We start from the raw sequence: 22,963 nt of genomic DNA, 5'->3' as shown, positions 1-22,963 counted from the left end.
GCTTGTTAAGTCAACGGACAGGGAAAACTGTGAATGACTTGCCATTGGGGAATGAAACCAAAATCCACGAGCCCTCAAACCAAGATCCTGGACCTTAAATTGAAATATAAACTTGACTGAATGACATTTTTTACTGGGGCTAAAACCAATATACAAACTTTGAAGGCTTGGCAATATTGAAGCTCATGACATCCAGATTCAAAGTTTGCTATTTGGCTCCTCTGCCAGGTGATTTTGCCAGAAAGACAAGTAATTTAGACAAGGAAACACAGCTGCCATAACAAGCTGAAGTACTCCTCTCATTCTGTGGTACAGAGCTCATTGCACACAGAGCTGAGCTTGCAGCCTTGTGTCTGGATCAGCTTCTGCTGCTTTTTGACTGCGGGCCAAGTCTTCCAGGGACATAAATTGGCTCTGAAATAAAATAGGCTGTGTGGGTCAGAAACTGATTGCTGTAGATCTCGAGCTTTTGGCTCATCTCTCCAGAAGAGCAAGTAAATGATGCCACTTCCAAGACTTTAAAGGAGAAAACTGATCCTAGAGGTAATTTTTGATCACCTGTCCACTTCTAAATGAAGCCCGATCCAATTTTATCTCTCAGCTCTACAGCTCATCAGCTTCCCTAGCGATTTTGTGTTTTTCAATAAATCCTGTAAATGAATCGCTTTTACACTGAAAATCAGCGTGTTAACAGCCAGAATCTTGCTGCAGCTATTCATTTATGTACCCGGAGTTATATTATTCACTTTTCTTTCCCCACATTCCTTTTTTTTTTCCCCAATATTGAGTCAGGATTAAGGGATACATCTGCTTATGTGTGTAGCTAGTTCTCCTTTTTAATAAACTCAGTGCCAAAGGTCACATTTATAGGCTCTGTTTAGATGGTAATCTTTAAAAGAAACCAGTCTTAACGCTGGGAAACACATAGCAGGGGTTAGTCCTGTATTAGCAGAGAAATAGGCTTGAGTTATTAATAGGTCTTATTTAAGTCTTATTTCCATGCTTTTAGGCCTACATTAGGTTTTCACCTCACATGGGCTCATGTCACAGAAGTAATGGAGCGAGAGAAGAGACAAGCCCTTTTTCAGTTCACAGAACCCCAATTCTTTATTAATCACAGCTTGCTCACAATGACATACAGGAAAATAGCACTAATGAAGAGTAGAATATGCAGGCAGCAACCTCCAGGGGGTAGGGACAACTTCAAAACTGCAGCTATTTTGGGGATGATGTGTTAGGTTTGGTGATACTGTACTTGGCACAAGCACCCTGTCTAGTCATTCCTCCTGCTTCAGGCCTCTTAGTCCTAGATGTCTGTCACTAGGTAGGGTTGGCTAACACTGAAGAGTAAATGACGAATGGAAGTCAGCAGTGTCAAAAAAAAAAGGTAACAACTGGCTCATGGGTTCCAGGTGAAATACTTGGTAGCCTCTTGTACTATTACACATGTAATGTGGTAGCATCAGATTAGTATCATAGATCATGGCATCTACAGATAAAGCCACTTGATGCTTTTAGTTGCTCCATCAATAAATTTTGAAGTGGAGAATTAAGCTCACTTTACAATTAGCGTTTGTATGGCTGTTTGGCATCATCCATAATAATTTGTCATAGCTTGATGGTTACGATGAGCCTCTTAAATTTGCCTCAAACTGATTCCACTTGCTTTCATTCTGTTGCACTGCTGTATTTGTTGCCTCACCTCAAAAAAACAGAAGCAACAAGTACTGCGTGTGGCAATTTAACCACAATTCCATAGCACACTACAGATTCCTGTAGTGTGAGTTGCATTTGGAGAAACTACATTTTAAGAGCCTTTAGTCTTGGACAGCTGAACGAGAAGTCACGGTACCTGTGATTGAGTCACTGTTTCAACAAAGCTTATTGATGGCAAAGCGGTCTAAGTTATTAGGCAATGACTGGTCTCTAGCACCATAGAACTACTACTGACCTCGTGGTGGGTTGGAATGAAAGTCGCAGGGGATGGAGTTAGACGTGAGGTGCTTCAAATGAACAGACCCAGCAAATTCAACCGAGTGGAAATAGACAACATCGGAAGCCTGTTACAGGACATGTAAGATTATGAAATAACTTGCATAATGCAATACTTGTATTTTTTAACAAAAATGTAAGTATTTACAAAATAAGATCCAAGTTTTTTAAACATCAAGCAAATCATTCTGCAAAGAGACCGCATTGTTTTTGTTTTTAGTTTTGTTTCTTTTTTAAAGTTTTTTATTGAGTTCTTGATTTTTTTTTTTAAACCATGTCATACATTTCCCATACTGATATCGCATGATCCATAATAATATAGGCAGGGGGAGTTTACTAATGGTGGGGATGGGTCACATCCACCATTGCTGTTTTCAGCCAGACAGTTCCACCTGGAGCTCCTTGTTTCTACGGACCTCTGCAGCATGCCTCTCCTGGAAAACATCAAGAAGGACAAAATCAAACCTCTCTCATTCCGTCTGCCCAGGGAGCCTCCCAGTGACAACCCATTTAGGTTGTGTGCATTTGATGCTTGTGCAAAATTTGTTTCACAGCACGACCATCTTTAAAGGATGCAACTCAGGAGAGGTGCACCACCACCAGACCAGCCTGAGGCATGTTCAATGCTTACATTCTACTTATGCTCAGTAAGTAGACCGGAGCTCAGTCTTTTATCTGATATGGCCTTGCAATTCTCAGCACCGCACAGAGTTTCAATTTAAAGACCCACACAGAGAGGTGTTACTTGCAGCATAAAATGTGCCACTTGCTCACATTTGCTCTTTGAATTCCTAGATGCTAAACTAAATATAGGGAAGGATGAGTTGGCTTGAATTAATTGCTTGCACACTGTATGCAGAAGAAGTGTTAGTTACTGTGTTATCTGTAGCATTTAGGAACCATAAATAAAGGTCCAAAAATTTAGTTCCACCAAGGTGGGTCAATCTGAACATCTCAAACATCCCCTTAGATGGAATGATGAAGCTAGCTGTCCTCTCCATTCTTTCTCTGGGATGCAGTTACCAAAAGTCAATGCTAGACCCTTCTGTCTGCATTCAGCCATGCTCTCTTCCCTTTTACAAAAGCATTCATAATTGATTTAGGCTTATTTGAGCCATTGTATATTCAGATACTTCTGTGGAAATGGGCCTGTGGTCAGGAACAACAGATGTCAAATGAATTTAGGAATGTTCTACTTGGGGTGTTTATAAAACTACTATTCTTGGCAACTTCTGGGTTTTAGTTTTTTTGGTGCATGCCTTTCTCCTTTCAACTGTAAAATTATCAGAGTTTTACCTCTTGTGTTTAGTCTTTAAAAACAACCCCAGACAACCAAATGGCAAGCACAAGGTGACTACCAAAGCAAACATCCATCCCTAGCTGACTTCAGTTTAAAGCACTCCCTAAGTATTTCCATGCATTAGAAGGTCTTTAATGGTCAAAAATTCACTGAAGTCAACAGTTATCCTTTTATTGTCTGAGTTGGACTAGGGATCCAACTCAGGAACCATATGGCCAACTCTGTGGATCTAAGGCCAAGACAGCTTATTGCATTTACTAACTCTGTAAATCACAGTTTCTTCTAAGATCCATAATTCTGAATGCTAGATTTTATATGGGACTTGTTCCTCACCCCTGTTAACTGCAGTATACAGTATTTATCTTTGACTGTAGGAACTTCTAGACACCAAAACCTTGGAGTGTTCATGGTTCTGTGTAACTTTTGAAGATTTGGACCCAGATATCTCACTTCTTCTTTTCCTGCATATTCAGGGTTCACTTTTGTGTTGGAAAAACTGTATAGTCATACAATTTTTATTTACTGGTCTGTACAAATATTCCCAAATGAGTTATTGTCATCTTTGTTCAGAAGCCTTCTTTGGATTCCATGTACATATGCCATCATATTGCTGTGGGAACAGGGCTTAACAGTCTGTTAACATTAACACAGGACAGAGAGATGCTTCAGCTGTCCTTCCCATTTCCTTGTGGACCTGAAGGATGGCTAATTGGCTTTTCCCTTTGTTTTCATAAGCTTTGCAATATATGTCTGTGAACTAATCTAATGCAAAAATGTCAAGTTATCCGGGTATAGCTCTTAAGCTCAAGAATTATCCCATTTGCATAGTGACTTGTAACATCATCCTTTGGTTTCTGTTGTTTCTTTCATGCTCTCCCAGGCTTTTGTCTCCATCAAAGAAGCAGAGGTTCTTATGGGGAAGACCTCACTGAAAACCTCTGAGAGCTATTTTATTTCTGTTAGTCAATTTACTAATATATTAGAAAGTTCATCATTGGGAGAAACAAGTGATCACTCATGGAGAACTAATTAATTTTTTCTTAACACTTCTAAATCTTTATTTGCATGCTTCCCTCTCTTGTGTGGAAGGGTTGTTTTGGAGAAGGGCACACTTGATCCCGCATGGTGGGGTTTGTGATTTACCTGTTTCTTCTGGCTGTACAAAAGATCTCCAGAAGAAAATTTACTCTCTTTTAGTTGCAGTTCTTGTGGAAGAACAGGGCCCTTTTGATGTACAGGAAATATTTTATTTCCATATTTTTTCACCTTTCTCCTCTGAGAAACCAAGAACTACAAACACAGGACAACTGATTTGACCAATGACTTCTCTTAAAAGCTAAAATTCAAACACAAGCGACCTTTCATTTGTTCACAGCATTTCTTAAAAGCTAGAAAATCAGCCTTTCTCTGGAGACAGTCCAGCAAAGGGCCATATGAGGATTAAGGAACTGGAGCATCTCTCAGTCTCTCCAATGAGGCAAAGCTGAGAGAGCTGGGACTGCTCTGCCTGGAGAAGAGAAGGCTCAGGGGGATCTCATCAAAGTCTATAAATTCCTGAATAGAGGGTGCAAAAAACCAAGCTCTTTTCAGTGGTGCCCAGTGACAGGACCAGAGGCAATGGACAAAAACTGAAACATGGCACATTCCCTCTGAACATCAGGAAACACTTTTTTCACTGTGAGGGTGACCGAGCACTGGCACAGGTTGCCCAGGGAGGTTGTGGATTCTCCTTCCTTGGAGATATTCAAAAGCCACCTGGACATGGTCCTGGGGATCCTACTCTGGGTGACCCTGCTTAAGCAGGTGGTTGTACCAGGTGACCTACAGACGCCTCTTCCAACCTTAGCTATGCTGTGATTGTGTGATTATAGAGGTTCAGTCTTTTTTGAAAGTGAGTGGTGGTTTAGATAGGCATCAGGGGCTCTGACTTAAAAATTGCTCAAGTGTAGCACCTGAGATAAGAGCTACCCAAAACATCTCTTCAAAATACTGGTTAGATTTTCCTCTCTAGTCTAAGGTGAGAGGAGTGATGGTGTGGTTTACCTTTTCTTGGAGACGTTCAATAAGAGCAGCTAAATTAGCTTCACGGTTTTCTTTGATCTGTTCCATTTTCAGTATCAGCTTTTCCTCTGCCATTTTGCTGAAGTTGTTGTTCTCCTCCAAAGCCTTTTGAAGCACTTCTCGCTCATGTTCTCTCTTCTCTGCCAGATGTTTCAGCACCTGGGCCTCCTGGGACTGGAAACAGAGAGACGTGGTTGAAATGAAGTACTCATATGGAGAAAAAAAACCCCATAGGGCAACAGTTTACTGAGTTCAGAAACTGTGTAACGTTTGTTGCTTTGTTATTACATGCACAGTTTGGAAAGATCACGTCTGTATAAACCAGATTAGCTTCAATATCAGGGATTTAGAGGCACTGGCTGAATATGGAGCACAAGCCTCAGGCAGCAGCAAAGAAGTGTCTGAAGCACTTCTGTTAGCAAGAAATGCTGTCATGTGTTACTCTCCTGGGTTGTCTGGGTTACTGCAGTGGTTGCTCAACCTCTGACAGCTGCAGTCTTTTAACTATGAGCATGTTATTTGTGGAGATATGGGATTGGAGCTGAAGGCATATATAGTGTTAAAAAGGAGGTTGCTGACACAGGAGATGTGCATTTTTCACCTACGTTGGACTAGCCATTAATGTGCTTGAATAGTTAACAGCAGGCTTTGAAGTTTGCTGTTACGAAAGACAGACAGAATCAATTCAGACAATGTTATTTCCCCATGATACTTTTGTGTGGCTTCATCTCACTGATTAGGAAGATAAAAAAGGGTTTTATTCTATAGAAAATCGCAAAAAAGTTATTTAAGTTCAAAATTCAAATTTTGCAAGGCAGATGAAAATTGCAGATAGGAATTAAGTGGATGCAGCCTATGCACAATACTGTGTTATTCTGCTTTGTAAACTCACTGCTCATAAGCATAAGCTTTGTTATTTATTTTAAATCAAACTACTAACACAAAACCACTAATCCTAGGAGGGAAGCCAAAGAACTTGCAGCATTGGGCCCATCCTCCAGACAAGTCTAGTTGAAAAGACAATATGTTTCAGAGGGGTTATTTGGAAAAGATAAACAACATTGTATGCTTTTGGATAAACTAAATTAGAGCGAGCACAAGGAGCAAACAGAAAACAGGGAATGAAATACGGCTCTGGGAAGCTAAATGTGTATTTCAGTGCAGACCACAATGCACTGTTGCCATTATTATCTGCAAAAATGAATTAGTTTAAGGCCTAAATTAAGGGCTTTAACCAATAATTACAACTAGTGGTAATGAATCCTATTAAATTCTATCGTGTGGCTTTAAATGGAGTGAAAAAGGCTGCAGTTCTTTCACATGAGTGAGATCCAACTAGGAGGAGAAAACAAATATTTTAACGGAGGTAAGATACACATAAAGCCAAATGCGCTGACGAGGTAAATTAAGCAGATTCTAGAAAAGGCTGCAAAAGCGAGGCGGAACAGCTTGCAGCAAGACACTGGACTAAAACATACCTGTCTTTGCGAGGCTGCAATGGCTTGCTTGAGATCAGAGGAAAAAGCTACTTTCATCCATCTTGGACACTTAATGTATTTGCCTTGACCTGTGGCCTGGTTGCCGTTAAGGGCTCATTTCTCAAACTCTGATCCCTGGAGCACTTGCTGATGGGAAGGGTCTAATTAAACGGTTGTTACCTTACAAAGTCTCCTCCTGGCTCTTATCTCCATTATAGCATATGCCTAACAGATAGTAATAGAGCAAGTGTTTTTCAGGTCTTTCACTCAGAGAAAATAACTGTTGTGCAGGCCAAAAGATGGTGCAAATGGGAAGAAAAAGTCCACAGACAGGTGCAACCAAAAGCAGAAGGGGTTCCACTGGTGGAGAATGGAAGGAGAATGAGCCAACGGGAAAAAGAGCTGGGCAATGAAGGAGTTCTGTAGACTAATTGAAAAATCATAAAAGTTCCGTAAATTTAACGAAAACATCAATAATTTTAATAATCGTATAATAAAAATAGGTTATTTTGAAACAAAGTATATGATTTCAGATACTTAGCATTTAACCTTTCTTTAACTGTAGACTATTTAAAAAATGTAAAAAATTTACTTTGAAAGATTTGGTACAATGTAAAACTGAAATAATTGAACATCTTCATCTTGCTTTACCATTTTTGGGCTAACTTGAGTGGCTCAGTTTGACCAGTGCTTGTAAAGTTATTCTGCATTTTCAGTTTAATTTACTATTCAATGGCAACCTGTCATCTACTTTTGGAAAAGTTATCATCATTAAATTTTGGGTGGTGATATTAATTTTGTGAACCCTGTTGCTAAGTCATCTAAAAGTAACTTTGATAATCTAAACCTATATTTCCATTCCTGTTGTGAGTTTCAATAGAAAAGATACTATGATACTAATTGTAATGTCCTTTCCCTAACATTTCATGGTGTTTCAATATGTGTATATAATGTGTTATAAAATCAAGAATTTTCAGATTTGGAAAACAGACATTTTCAAGGGCAAATCCAGGCTCCATGGAGATGCTATAATAAAAAGTAACATTTGGACTAAGCGGCATTTTTTAAAAGAACATTGGCTTTCAATGGGAGGCAGCAAAATGCCTTTGAGACTTTGGGGCTCTTGCCCATTTTTCAGGTTTTGTTTTCTTCCATTCAAACACTTTGCCTTCTGGAACTACTTCTTATTATCATAAATCCAGGAGAACAGTGAAATATTAGAGTTCCACATCAAAGTACACACAGTTCTGGAGGCTATGCTGGCAGACAACACATTCAAAAGTAATTTGTCCACCAATGGATGATAATGAAGAAGATCCTTACACTCTAATTCAGTATTTACTGGATGCAAATTGCATTGACACCAGTAAGAGTCTAAATGAAAGCTAAACCAGGCTTCAGGAACTGACTGCACACTCCTAATGCCATTTTCCTTTATGATATGCCTCAAACAGCATTCTTTTTCCTCCCTCAAAATGTTCAAGGTACCCAGGACTGGTTCAAAATAAAGGGACCTCCCTCCCTGCCACAGAACATCCACGGGGTACAGTCTCCTGTAGACTGACATCCCTCTTCTAATGCTGTGTTAACCCAGCTGGGAGTCTGCCTGTTTCCCTGGTGTTCAGAACATTTTTGAAATTGCCTTACAACAATTTTGGAAGGCAGTTGGTATGTTTTTGTACTGGATTGTCAAATGGTTTTCTGTTTCCAACACATTTGGCAAAAGAACTTGGCTACCCTGTCTGTTCAAAGTCTACTACACATCCAGAAATGACTAAATGAATGACCCCAGATACCTAGTGGGGCTGGAATTAATAGACTCCCTTTGTTGTTTGTGCTGGCTTTTAACTGCTGTGTTTGGACTCCTGTGGTCTTGATACAGGATTCCAATATACGTAGGAAGTTTTTATTCCAAGTTTATTTTCAATATTGTATTGTTTGAAGTGATAGAAAGGATATTCTCAAATCCTCGATATTCTAATCTAATCTAAACGATCCTCGATGTTCTAAAACACTTGTAAGTGGCTTACAATAAATGCTTCTTCTACAGCTGTTGTGAGAAAATGAGTAAAAGAGTCTGGAAATGGAATGAAAGACAAAGAAGGTCAACGAGGAAATTAAAGTATGGAACGATGGAGAAAGGTAAAAACAATACTCAATATCCAGAAGACTTCTTAAATATAACAAGGCATAATCAATGCAGCTATAGCTGCAGTCTTTAGGGCTAGGTGTGGAGGAACAAAATTGTTGCAAAACATGCTAGAAATGTACTTCTGTGCCAAAAAGATGGGTAATGCAGGCAAGCTCCTATGATATTCATGTCATATTTCTCATCATGTACACCTCCAGTTTTCAGAGATGAGTGCTTCGAAAGGAAATCCACATCTCATAGCTAGCTGACCAGAGACAGATGCAGACAAGTAAGCACTCACTTTATGAGCAAAATTATTTATGGCAACAGGCTTTGGAGATGCATATTTTTAATTATTACTCACCAGAAGAAACTCCTACTCATCTGAGTAAGAGGTGCTTCATTTTCTCACTATCTCACTAAAATTGATCTATTTTTCTTTGACATGTACATCCAAATATTGAAGCTATTTGTGCAGAGATAAAATTAAGGAATTACTTTTAAGGAAGAAATTGGTGCACACAACTACTTTTAAACTGGGAATTTCAGCTTGAATCCGTTCATCCAATGTTCTTAGAGCACAGTGAGCCTTGCCCAGACTAGGCTGCACAGGGGGCTTACCTTGTGACATTTCATAGTAATGGTATTAAAAACTCATGTAGCTATAAGTCTATATCCAAGACCATGAAAGTTAACAAATATCACTTTGTGGCACTAAGCACTAGGGAGGAGCCTGATTCAATTTCATCCCAATACAAAGCCATTAAGAGGATTTAATTACATACAATTTCTCTCCCATAATCCGAAGTCTAGTAGAAATGTGTGTCCCTTTAGTGCTTCATTTTTATGCCAGTAAGTTGAACATGGGCAATAAAGATATATAATTCGACACATGGCTCTTAAAGTCTGTATATCAAGTGTAATAATAGCTGGACATTCAAGGCCAATGGGTAAAAATTGATAAATGTTAAAGATGATGTAAGAAATAAACTTATGCTCCATACAATGTCACTGTGCTCTAATTTCTTCAGTGGGAAGGATGAAAAGATCTTTCTGATTATCCACCAAGGTGGGAAAATATAGCACACATAAGCCAAAAAAATAATGGGATAATAATGACATGCTGTAAAGAGGATTCTATAAATGGAAAGGACAAATCTGTAACTAGCCCAAATGGGTCTCGCTGCATGGTGCAAAAGGAAAAAATGCCTCAGGTGAAATTCTCATTTTGGTTTGAGAGTATGAGGTCACAGTGACTGTGAAGTGAGGTAGAGAAAAAGGGGGAGAAAAGGAAAGGGTCCTGTGAAAGCTTGCAAGGGAATAAGCAAGAACGCTAAACAGGAAACAGAGTAAGTAGGAGCCTGCTGAAGTGCACGTATTGCTGTAGATGTTCTCATGAGTTTGAAAATGAACACTGCCTAATTAACAGAGCAGAACCTAATTCCTAAGCAGTGTGAAATCAATTAGTATTTTTTTCCAAAAAGGCAATTCTCATCCATTAGTTATACTTGATTTTAATTAGAACTGTGCTGGAAGGACACGATCTAGAATGGTAATGCCTGATAGCTGTTGTACATAGATTGAAAAGTACGACAACAACTGCCATGCTGGGTGTCAGAAAAAGTCTGCCTGGGTTGTCTAGCAGCAGAAAGTGGAAGATGCTTAGGGAAAGTGCAGATGACTATATATACATACATATATATATATATAAAAATATATAAATACACACACATATAGCTTCCTAGCTTTAAGCAGTCACCAGGTTACACATTTTCAGAGCCAGAGGTTGCACCCATATAATCATTTTCTACAAGGTAGTGCTCTGTCAATTTTTCTATTATCTTTTGGAAATAAATAATATTTTAATAATCTCTAAATAGTCTGTGATAACAAATACAACTTGATTAAACAATGCACGAAAAGGTGATTCCCTCTCTCTGTTTTGAAATTGCTGTCTGATGATTTCATTGAGTGTTTCTTCCCCTTTGGATTGCGTGAAACAGAATATAATTGCTCCTATTCATCTTCTCATTACCATTCATGACTTTGTAGACTTCTATCTTATCTTCCATCTGTTGCCTCTTTCCAAGCTTAAACGTGGACTATTTAATTTATCTTCTTATGGAAGACGTTCTGTTCCTCTGATTACTTTTTTATCCTCCTCTGCAATATACTCTTTTTCAGGCCAAAAATGAAGGCAATAGTTGAGATACGGGAGCACCAGGGATTTTAACAGTGAGGTAACGAAGTTTTCTGCCCTGTTCTTTGTTCCTTTCCCAGCAATTTCTGCTGCAATGCTAATGTGGAGGATCTTGTCTATTAAAATAACTCAGTCATATGTTCATTCAAAATTAATATAGTACCAAAGGGAAGAAATGGCAGGTGTCTGTATTGCTATCACTGATTACCAGTTTATTGCGTAATGAGTTTTTCTTTAGAAATAAATTAACAGTTATGAAATCAATGAAATGAAATCGCTGGGACATTCAATTTCTATTTCCCACTAAGTATATGCATAATATCAGGCTTCTTAATTGCTGCCATTGCATTCTGTGTCCATATCTTTACTTGAGTACTTGTACTCGGTACAGAGGCACTTCACAGATGAGTCTTTGGGGCGTATCATCATTTGGGTGGGTGAAAGCTCATACTTCTGGGCAGGTGCTAGTGCAAATGCATACTCCTTTCACATACAGTCATGTTTTTTACTGAAATGAATACTCTGGCAGAAGTATTTCTTTGAAAGAAACAGTAGTGTGAATGCGTGTGCATTAGAAGCACAGTCTTGTGTTAGCGAGGCAGAAGAAATGGCAAAGGTGGCAACACTAAATAATTCCCTAAAATTACCGTTCCCTAAAATAATTGTTCAAATTAGTGAGGTCCAGAATAGTGAGGTTTTACTGCAAATCAAAACTGAGGGCCAGGTTTTAAGGATCTATCAGTAATACAGATCTACTGAATTCAATGGCCTTGCATCTCAGCATACACCGATGTAATCACTCCATTGGGTTTCTTGGAAGCTACCCTGACCTGGTCTGACAGGAGTGAAAGGAGAATAGAGCTGCTTTTGTTGGAGCTGCTCCATGTGCTGTCTCTGTCATATTTGCTGTCCCTGGACTTCTGTATACATTTTTGTCCATATCTAGAAACACTTTTAGTAACAAATATATTGTCTAAGAGATAAATAAAAGGCTTAGAGACATCTAAGTTTGTTTCACTTTCAGATATGCTCTACCAGGGTCTCCATGAGCAGGCGGAAGGGGTTTCTAACTCCAATTTAGCTTGTGCAGGCAGATTGGCCTCATAAGAACATTGTTTGCCTGGCTGACAGACACAGAAAGTCCTTCTAAGGCTCCTGAGGCTTCCCTGGCTTCTCTTTCTCTCCTTTTGTTCCATAGCAAAAGGAAACACGGATTAACAGAACAATGTGTTACCACATCTTGAGTTTTCTGTGGCCATTGCAGCCAGCCATGACTTTTCTGCAATGGTGCAACACGGCATCAACACTGGGCCCATCCAGAACACTGCTAATTTTCAGACTGGCAAATCAGTCTGGAATTGGCTTTGCCTGTCATCCTCTGACTTATCTGATCTGGAATTTGGCTTTTTATCTTCTGAAAAAAAAAAAAAAAGGCAATCTGAGCTAGCTCTGACTTAGAGCAAAGAAAGACCTCTTCAACGCATCAGCCATGATGAAAGCCAAATAAAGGGTTAATGTGGACTTCCTGCTGCATGCGCCCTGCATTTGTGCTCACCTTTGTGAAGAAGGTGTAACAACCCTTCCAAACCCTATGTGACAAACTTTTCATTATGAAACAGGGTTTTACCATTATGGATAAGGTCATAAAGAAGGGAAGGCTTAGTCTGTAGATAACCCTACAAGGCCAGCTTCCAGCACTATTGAGAGTATCTGCTAGAAATGCCTCTCCTTACTATCTGTGCTATGCTAGTATCTTCATCGAAGTGTGTGGTGAATGATCCAGAAGTCTGTTTATTCAGGGCTGACATGGCTCCATACTGCATAAATATGACATTTTAGCTGCCTGAGACAGACCTTGTGAGTAATCTCCATTGGCACTACAAGGAGTCAAGATCTGGGAATCCAGACAACAGCTGTTTGAATTGCACATCCACCTCTTAAACTTAGACACCAGAAGAATTGCACTAATTTTCAGCAACTATTACAGATGCTCTGAATGAACCAGTTACACTCGCACAGTAAGCGTACGTATTTGAACGCACTTGGACCTCCTGTCCAAAGCTATCTGCATTTTGTGACGCGTGCTTCCCAAGCATCAAAACCAGTGAGGTTTATTTGCAAGCTGCAGACAGAAAATAAACTCATTTGTTTCTTTAAACATGTTAATAATTTTTGTCCATGCAGTACACTGTTAGTCAGTGATGGCAATGGAAAACATACCAATGGACAGGAAACTTGGCTGTTATTCTGTACCCTAAGTCAGGTCTAATTACTAGCATTTTTTTAAGGAAAGATACCTTTCTCCTCTCCTCTGCAGCCTCCAGCTTTTTCTGGATCTCCTCAAGAGAGAGTTCTTTCTTCTTTGGAGAAGCTAAAGTTCGTGGTGCTTCCGAGATGGGAGATGGCGGCTTTAGGATCAGTTCAAAGGCCTGGCCCGAGGCACGTTTGTTGATTTGTTTCACTTCCATGTCTGCACAATAAAGTGAGAAATGGTAAGCCCTTCAATACCTCAGCGGTATTGAGGAGAGGAGCAGCACAGCCCTTAGTAGGACCAGAAGTACAGACAAAAGATTTAGCATCTGTGCCTTGGGCATTTTAATTGCAATGGCAGATTATGGGCTGAAAACTGTTCTCAGAAGCACATTCCATTTTGTCTGTAATAGCTTAATTATGCCTTAATCTCACAGAGATAAAAACGTACATCAGTTTTGGAAGCTTATTGGGGTTCTGTGTCTTTTCACACCCCCTGCGAGCAGTGCCCAAGCTGATAAATTTTTTAAGCATGCTTTCATCTTTTCTTAGTTTCCTTGGGAATTATGTCTGCTGTGAAGAGCTGTAGTTTTCAAATGGGTAGTAGGAAAAATACAGCTCAGTATGAGAGGGCTAGCTTTAAGAGTTTAGTTAGCTGCTATTAGGAACAATATCCAGCATCATGGGTAATACACAATCAATAGAAGGTAATAGCCAAAATCAGCAAATTAATTGTTAAATCAGCAAAACATCCACTGAATAACATTATGGACTGGGACGGTAAACTGAGTCATTTCCCAGCATTAGCACATTATCTGACCTGCGGGATGATTTCCAGTGAAAGTCACTTACCATCATATTTATAGATGTTCATGTTGCGAGGTTCAGGGTAAAAACAGGAGCAGATCAGAGAGAGCATGGAAAGCTCCTTCATCTTTTCCTTGTAAGCTGAAACGAGAGACATTGTTAGCATGCTTCACTTCCCCAGCTCCTCCTTAGTGAATCTCTGACTGAGGTCACTGGCTGGGGACTAGCAAATCTGCTCTGTCACCCACCTGGCAGATTTCTCTAGAATATTTACTTTCAACTATTTCTTCTGAACATTGAGCCTTTATCAAATCGCACAAGAGATGCTCAGTACTGCAGAGACTGCGTCTGGCCTCATACATGACCTCAGCCTTGGGTGTAATGCAGACAGCCCTTTCTGGTTTATAGAAAGTCAATCTAGCTACCAGGAAATGTATTTAGCATTGGAAGAGTGCCATGACTCCACTCTCTCCTGGCAGGTGGAGAGAAATGAAGCTCTTACAAATTCTCTGACGTATCCAAATGCAATTGAGAACAGCTCTGAAATGCTGCCCGTGTGTTGCCATAGGCAGATGCTAAAGACATTATCTGTTACAAATGAAAATGTCATCCAGATAATTAAAAATAAAACCAGAAATGAGGATACATTTATCAAGTCCTTTGCATAATGTCCTTAATATGCGTAACTACTTCAAACAAAGCTTTTCCTTCCTCACTTACTCTCCAAAATACATTGCTTCCATACTCAGGCCTAGCGTATATCAGCTGATGCAATAAATACCCTTGTAATTTACCTTTACGGTGTTCCCTTTACTGACTTTGTAATGCCTATAGGCTCCAGTCATGGACTGAAGAGAAGTTAGTCTAGAAATGGTGATACCAGTACCTAACCATTATACAATGTTCTGCATTCACCCTTTCTAATTGCTGTCATCCGTAAGCGTGAAAATAGACTTGTCGCTTGGCAGGTCAATGACAGAGCTCAGGCTAGACCCAGTTCCTGAGTCCCTGGGCAGTACCTTAGCCACTGCCCACACTGCAGAAAGTATACATGTTGAGGGGGAAGGTTGCTTCAGAATTTGTCTTGGCACACACAAATCCCTGCTACTATCAAAATCACATCTACAGAGGCAGACACACTTTTGCTGCTAGCACGTGAAAACATGGCTTAAAATATAACTGTGGCTGAAAGTGTTGTACTTAACAGATTAGAACAAATTAATCCTTGATGATACTAACGGAAAATCAGACAGCCCTTTGATCCTCAAATTCACAATATGAAATTGTGGTTCAACCTTTCTCGTGGATGCTCTTGTGCTTTTTTAATTTGTTTTTCCTACTCAGAAAGGCCCTTGAGATTGATGAGGGCTTGTGAGCCTTTGGGCGCTGCTCAAAATGGTGGTATTCGAATGATCCATCAACTCAGGAATGGATTTCTAATTGTCAGTGGATAAGCAATCTAATTAAGTTTTGCATGGGAGCCTCTAATAATGAACACTAAATAACCCACCCAAAGGACATACAGCTTTTCGGAAACCATTGCTGAAAGCCAGTATTTCAGGTCAAGAGCGTACTGAAGTTTTTTTCTTTGAACTGAGGTTGTCAAGGGAGCTTGTACTTGACAAGTTTTTTGGCTTGAAATATAAGTACCAATTTGCAAGGAGTAACTAAAAAATCCTCTGAAGAGACAACTCATGTCCAACTGTCTGTTAGGTTGATGGTTGGACTAGATGATCTAAAACGTCCCTTCCAACCTAGGCAATTCTATGATTCTATGGTTCTATAATGATATTTTCATTTAAGCCTCCATCCAACAAAGCATCTAACTTGCATGCGTAATTCTAAGAGCACAGGTGTGGTTGACCAGACTGTCCTTTGAGGAGGGCTTGCCCAGCCAGCTGCCTGCACCACCAAAATTGCATCCTTTTCCGCAGGGAGGTTGTGGAGTGGGTGCACAGCAGACCCCGCAGGCTGCCTGGGAGGCTGCTAAACATGTAGAAAATGGATGCTGGATTGAGTGTTACAAGATATGAAGCTGAAAGCTCAACATTCTTGTACAAAGTCTGCTAAATCACTGCTACAATGTATACCTTGAAATAGCTTTTTAGAAAGAGACATGCAAACCAGCGTCCTAGGAATCCTGCCTTTTGGGGCCTTTATTATTGTTTTTTATCTTTGACTGACATTAAATATGTCTTGTTTTCTATCAGCATTTAAAATAATTAGAAAAAGGTGTTTGTTCTCCCAGCTTGTCATCTGCAAAACATGGCTGGAGAAAGATAAGAACGTGCTCAGCTCTCCTTCCTTTCAGCACAATAACTGCACTGAAAGAACGCTGGTGAAATGATTGTCTTATTTCATTCTGGCCACTGACAGAATTAGGATGACTTTCCATGCTTTACAAGCATTGCATTTTCTTTTTTCATGGTACTGATTTAGTCTCCATTTGTCCTAGAAAGTCCTTCAACCACAGTTGGAACTTGGCTGGAATACTCACAGCAAGTTCTGGAGGTTGCTGCAACCTTGGGAAACAAACAACACGTGGATGATGCAGGAGAGCATGGGAAGGAGTCCTGCTCTGCCTCGGGTGGCCATTGGGAGAGTGTGCAATGCATCCCATTCCTGACTTGTTGACAAGTACCTCTTTTTCTCTTGGAGACCAAAGGGCTGAGGGCCTCAAAGGAACTGAAGGACCTCCTCAGCACTACGACTTGTTCCCCTTGACCAGGCAAAGAACAGCTTATTTGGCAGCACTGAGTAGCAGGAGCCCTGCTTTGGTCAGCTGTCCTTTCCTTAACTGCCATACATTTAAAAAAAAAAAAAAAGTAGTAACGTTAGTCCAGTTAGTGGCCTGATTATAGTGGCTGGCCCATGTCACGCATGTTGAACAGGGAGATAACTGTGCTTTCCTAAATCCCGAGGAGTTAGTGTTTTAGCCATGGAAGCCTGTTCTCTCCAAAAGAAACATTTTTCTATTTAAAGACAGCACAAACAGGCCAGAGAGCCAACAGCACAACACTTACGCAACCTACACAGGACCTCTTGTGTTAACTGAAATAGGCACAAAAATTATCTGTCTTATAGTGGAGCTTTTAAAAAAACTTTAAGACAAGCAGTGATTGCAACAAAGTTTATTTTCCAAATGTGTTTCAACTGACGTGCTAATTATATAGCTCCTTGTGCAGTCATGTAGGGTACATACCATTCCATTAACTGGGCAAGTTAAACGAAGGAAAGTAAATGATGGTAATCGTAATACTACAAAAGCTTTGATAGGGAAATTGCTACGAAAGAACAGTGTTGACAAAAGACGGCAACAGAATCTTCTTAGTTAAATGCAGCAAGATTTAAATGTTTAGATGCATTAAAACCTTCAGAGTTAGGCAAGAGCAGAACACTGATTTTTGCTAAAACTAGAAGTGAATATCCTAATATTTACAGGTCATCTTAATTTCTGAAGCTGTGTGATTATTTCAGAACCTCTTTTTTTTTTTTTAAATAAATCCTCATACTCAGAGTTGCAGAGAAAGCCTTAGAAATATTATCTAATGCCCCCAAAACCTTTGACTGCTTCAGAGAAGAAGAAACTCAGCTTTGAAACTCAAGAACGCATGATTTCTTTTTTCTGAATGAGTCACAAATGCACCTAAACACCATTGTTTTAAGCCAGTCTCACCATTTTCTCAAACTTCAGGCATTACTTTTAGCGGCTATGTTTAGGAACTGTGAAACCACTCCCTGTGTTGGGTGAATATTTCCATGCTCTTTCTTTGTGAGCTCTTTCCTTTCTGGTCCAGATAGGATCTTCTGGAGGCTTTCATGGGCACCAGTGGGCTTCATGGGCAAGCAGGGAAGCACAGCAGGACTGGATTTCTGGAGGGAAACAATTCCAAGGACTCTATGCCCATGCTGTATATATTTTGTGAGTCTTTTCTTTATGCTAGCTTGGTCCCATGATCTGACCAACCATCAGTGCCTGGAGCATATTAGATGTACTACTAACACACATCTTCCAGTTTCATAACCTACCAAGTAAACCAGTTTGTGCACTCTGAGATTGCTCTGCAATGTGAACCAAAGCATGGTCAGCTGGGGCGTTTTGGCGATTCTCTTTGAAAGTGCTTTCCTGATCTCAAATAGTATGCTTTTTCAGATACATCCCACATTCCTCCACTAACTTAAGAAAATGAGTCCACCGCCAGTCCTGCAGCTCACTTGTTCATTGAGTGAAGCTAATAAGGAAGAGTGCTATGGCTGCCTTTAGAAGTCACCATTTATTTGTTGCTGGGAAAAATAGGAAGATTACAGAAAACACTGGTAAACCCACCCTGTCTGTTCTCATCTGTTATTCAACAGCTATAAGGAATTTTTGACAGTTTACACTGTAAAATGAAAATCTGTCCTGACTGATGGGCCATGGGCAATTTGGGTCACATTTTGTTCCTTGGCAAAGTACAGCTAGGACAGATTGCTGTGTCACAGCAGAGACCGTTATTCATAAGCAAGACTATTTTTATCACATGAAAGCAGAGAGATAAGTGTAAATGTTACTTATAATTAACATCTGATGAAGGCAAATCTGTTGATGCCTTTTGCCTTACTGAATCCAGTCTGCATATAATAAAGCATTACTGATTTTTGACACTTCAAGTCCCACTAGCCAAATAGTTCTTGAAGTTCTGCACACCTGGAGGGAAACAGAACCTGGCACGTTGCCCATGATCAAAATGTGCAACGTATAACATGGCTCAGCCCGTGTTCCCTTGCCAGGTGTCTGTGAGACAGACAGTTTTCTGAGACTGAACAGAAATCCTGCTTTGTTTTCTGCTTTGGAAGAGACTGCAGGAGTGAGAAGTAAGATTAGGTGAAGCATGAAACCCAAGGTACAGAAGACCTACCACAGCCATCCTTTACATCGATTTCTCATGGATGTTATTGACAAAGCAGTTTGTTACAAATTTCACTTTGTTAATGTTCCCTCTCAGGTGCTACAGTTTTTGGTTCGTCAAGACAATGCTTTAAATCATGAAACACCATGTCATTTTGTGAACACCCACAGGCACATTCTGTTGGCCAGTAATTTTTTTTTATAATCCATTTTAGTAGTGTGCTGCATGCTTTCCTGTCAAATGAAATGGTGTTATATGATCATAAATGTAATTGTTTCCCCATAGCTGGTATTTGAAAAAAGCTGCATGGTAAGTGCTTGTAAAGTAGAGAAATAGAATTGGGACTAGTACATGGGATTCAGGGAAGTAAAACTCAAGGTGGGGCACGAGTCACAGATATTCTACATGTCATTTAGTTTTTGGCTCTCCTCTGAGATGTAAGTCCGGGATTCACTTTAATTAATGCTGGTTATCTAATATTTAAGACATCTAGTTTGCAGCAGTCATGAAAGCTTTCTTTTTGGTCAATGGAGAGATAAGCACCATCGGAGAGTGACTGGTCTCATTCCAAGGGAGATGTCTAAGATAAATTCAATAGGTTGTCTTAAGACCAATGAACGTCCCTCCGTTGTCAGAAAACATGGGGATGTTTATAGGCTTATGGATTTACCAGTGATGGAGGGAATGAAAACCAAAGCCTGTGCAGTGAATGTATCTTAACCACCCCTTATGCCCGGTCAGGAGTGACATCTCATTTTGGTGGTTCACACAGGTGGGGCTTATTTTGTGACTGTCTCTCTGAATGCAAAACACTGCTCAACAGAATATTTGGAGCAAGTCCATCTTGCAACCTTATATACACGTGCGCTTTACCACTTTCCACAACAAAAATAAGGTTGCTTTAAATTGTACTAACAGCTCATGGGCTCAAAGCAAGGGCACTTCAGATGAGCTGGACAGAACTGCTTCTTTAATGCCCTATAGTGCTCACCTATTTCACTGCTGGGAAAGGTGGCACAGGACCCCCACTCACCTGGGGCCATCCTTTGGTGACCAAGTCTTTAAAATTGCTCTCTTCATATGCTGCAATGCAGTTTAATATAAAGATGAGTATGGAGTTTTGGTCATGTCTCCTACCCCTGAATTTTGTGATATTTCTGTATCTAGGCCATAGAGGGAGCAGGTACTATGAAAAGGAAACAAGAAACAGACAACGAGGAAAAATTGTGAATTATTGAGTTTCCTCTGTCAACAGTGACTCTAGCATTGCTTACCATATGTCCAGAAAATGAGAAAGAACAAACTTGAACAGATCTAATCTGCTTTTGTGGCAACTGCGAATTTTAAAAAGTAGCTTTAGGCCTTAATTTCTGTAACCTTCATGACCATTCCAAAGTCACCGAAGCTACCTAGGTTTTGGCAGAATTATTAGCAATTTTATTCTCTTCAACAACAGATCTGTTTAACAAACAGCTTTAAAGTGATTTGGGATGGAATCAAGCATTAGGGAGCACTGTAACATCAGTTTTTCAAAACACAAAAAAAGATGCAAGCGACAGCTCTGACCCTTCAGTTTCCTACTAAGACTGTGTCAAATTGTACCAATGAACCCTGTCCTCTAGTGCAAGCCCTTGCGTGCCACTTCTACAGCACAGTTCAAGTGACAGCACAGAATCTGCCTGGAAAACCCACCCCAAGGAATACACAAGCAGCTGTTTGTTTATGCAAGACCATCCAATAATGATTTTCTTGCATCTATGGTGTGTAGATGCAAACACACGCAAACATGCAGATTAGAAGGTGGCATAAGTCTGACTGAAAATTGCCCCTAAATTTACAGCTTAATCACTGATGATGACTACAGATTTTTGGACTAAAATGGATTACTCCAGATGCCATGTCTATGATTTTTACTTCATATGTGTGATTGGATTCAAATGTCTTCATTCACTTTATTTTCTGATGTCAGAGTGTTAAGAAGTGAAGTTACTATTTTGTACTATTTCAGTTTATGTAATTTTCACTGCTGAAGCAATGAGAAATTCCATTTACTGAACCCTGGCTATTATGGTCATCTGTGACATGAGTTAATGGGACTACTTCATCAGGCTAATGCAACATTGTCATAATAATGGAAGGGCTTTTTTTTTAATTTGGAAAAAAAAATATCTTGTCATGGTAACTCAAAACAAACAGTGATGCAGATGTTTTGCCATAGTCACTATTAGAGAGCCTTGGGCCAGATTGTGCTGTCTGTTTACAGAAATGCGAACAAACACACACACACATTTCCTTCCAGTGTGGAAGGAATACAGACCTGTGCCTGTCCAGAGCCTGTCAGTGCACTCAGGGCCCTGATAGCCTCACGACATTGCACGCTGGTGGAAACATGGAAAGAGCAGAAGCCAGACAAGGAAGCTGTGGGTAATCCTCTCCTCCTTCTCCAGCTCTGCAGAAACTAGTCTGTAGCAGTGGCAGAGCCAGGCGCTAGACTCTCCTCTGAGACAACCCTTTGGAGAGCCAGTGCATCACATCAGCGTGAGGAAGCTCTTGGTAGCTGCGTTCCAGCAGTCCTTCAGGACTGAGGAGAAGGCAACAGAGCCCAATGCTAACACGGAGGTCTGCAGCCCTCCTGAAATCCATTTGAACTTCAGGGAACTTCAGCCAGGATGAAAACAAAAGTTCCAGAGATTATTTTTTCACAGTGGGAGAAGACCTCCTTCTTTAAGGTCTGCCTTGCCTTTGCAATTTTTTCAAGGCATCCCCCCCCCCATATTTCCCTCCTTACCCCTACACCCCATCTCATTTCCCTCAGTTTTCTTCTCATACAGCTCTTTACGTAGGAAAGAATGTGAGCAACTAAAACTGACTTTGAAGACAATGGAGAGGATGAACGCAACGGCCACAGTATTCCTAAGACAGCTTTATTTCCTGGTGGTTAACTGAAACCAGCTGTTTAAGTTTTTGCTGTGAGAAGTTCTACTCCTGTTCTTCAGATGCTTTGGCAGGATGCTGATGTTTAAGAAGCTGAACTTGTACCAACCTTCACAAGGGGCCATCACAGCCATAGACAGTTCCTGATACGCTATTATCACCTAAATGTGAAAGTCATGTAGGCATCAATATGTGAGCTGGAAGGTAAAAGAAAAGGGGAATAGGCAGCAGCAGCTGCAGCAGGAGGAAAAAACCCTCCTTCCTTGGCTTACCTTACTTGCTTGAGAACTGTTGTTGGTTTTGTTACATACCTGCACATGGGGAAATCACTCTCTTTTGACTGGTATTGTAGCAAGCTTTGCTCTGTCGTGTCTTATAGAAAAATCCTCAATTTTACTTTTAGTTTAGGACTACTGATAGAGTAGTAGTAATGATTCTGCATGTATCATTCTGGGTCTGATCCTATCATTAATTTTCTTGTTCTCAAGAAAAATCTCTATCCCCTGAGCTATCACCCAGAGTCTTATATGAATGATTTAAGGATCAAAAATCTTTTGAATGGGTGGATTTATTTTCCATGATTTAATGCTCACTGTGTGTAATGTATTTCCTTTGCATCGTATGCCTGAAGGGTTGTCACATACTCTTTTGCCAGCACACAGAGCTGTAAAACTCTTACTTCTGAGACAGCTTATGTATAAAATGGCTTAAAACCCCAGATATTTCACTCAAAATTTTCCACTAACATGGCTTTGAAGATCCCCCTGGTAAGCAGCACTGAACCAGAATCTGAGGCTAAAAGTGGTGTTTTCAGGAATGCTAATGTTCATGTGCAAAGGTCAGAAAAGCAGAAGGCTTTTTAGAGACTCTCCTCAACACACCCACCCCAGCCCTGCCGTACACAGGTTGTCTTGTCTCAGC

The 22,963-nt window shown here is 40.2% G+C and overlaps 1 protein-coding gene across 1 annotated transcript in view; it reads right to left on the bottom strand.

Moving 5' to 3' along the window:
- Positions 1–1,080: 1,080 nt before the first annotated feature.
- Positions 1,081–22,963, bottom strand: part of STMN2 (stathmin 2) — a 39,840-nt gene continuing 17,957 nt past the window's right edge. The window contains exons 2-5 of the mRNA XM_063327094.1: positions 14,265–14,360; positions 13,460–13,632; positions 5,336–5,527; positions 1,081–2,426 (exon numbers count right to left, since the gene is read on the bottom strand). Of these exons, the coding sequence (XP_063183164.1) occupies positions 2,367–2,426; positions 5,336–5,527; positions 13,460–13,632; positions 14,265–14,360 (521 nt within the window). The 3' untranslated portion in view covers positions 1,081–2,366. The remainder of the gene's footprint in view (positions 2,427–5,335; positions 5,528–13,459; positions 13,633–14,264; positions 14,361–22,963) is intronic.

Source organism: Chroicocephalus ridibundus, chromosome 2, assembly GCF_963924245.1.
Source record: "Chroicocephalus ridibundus chromosome 2, bChrRid1.1, whole genome shotgun sequence".
Taxonomy (NCBI): domain Eukaryota; kingdom Metazoa; phylum Chordata; class Aves; order Charadriiformes; family Laridae; genus Chroicocephalus; species Chroicocephalus ridibundus.
Note: the sequence above shows the minus strand (reverse complement) of the source record. Positions and strands in the feature narration are given on the sequence as shown.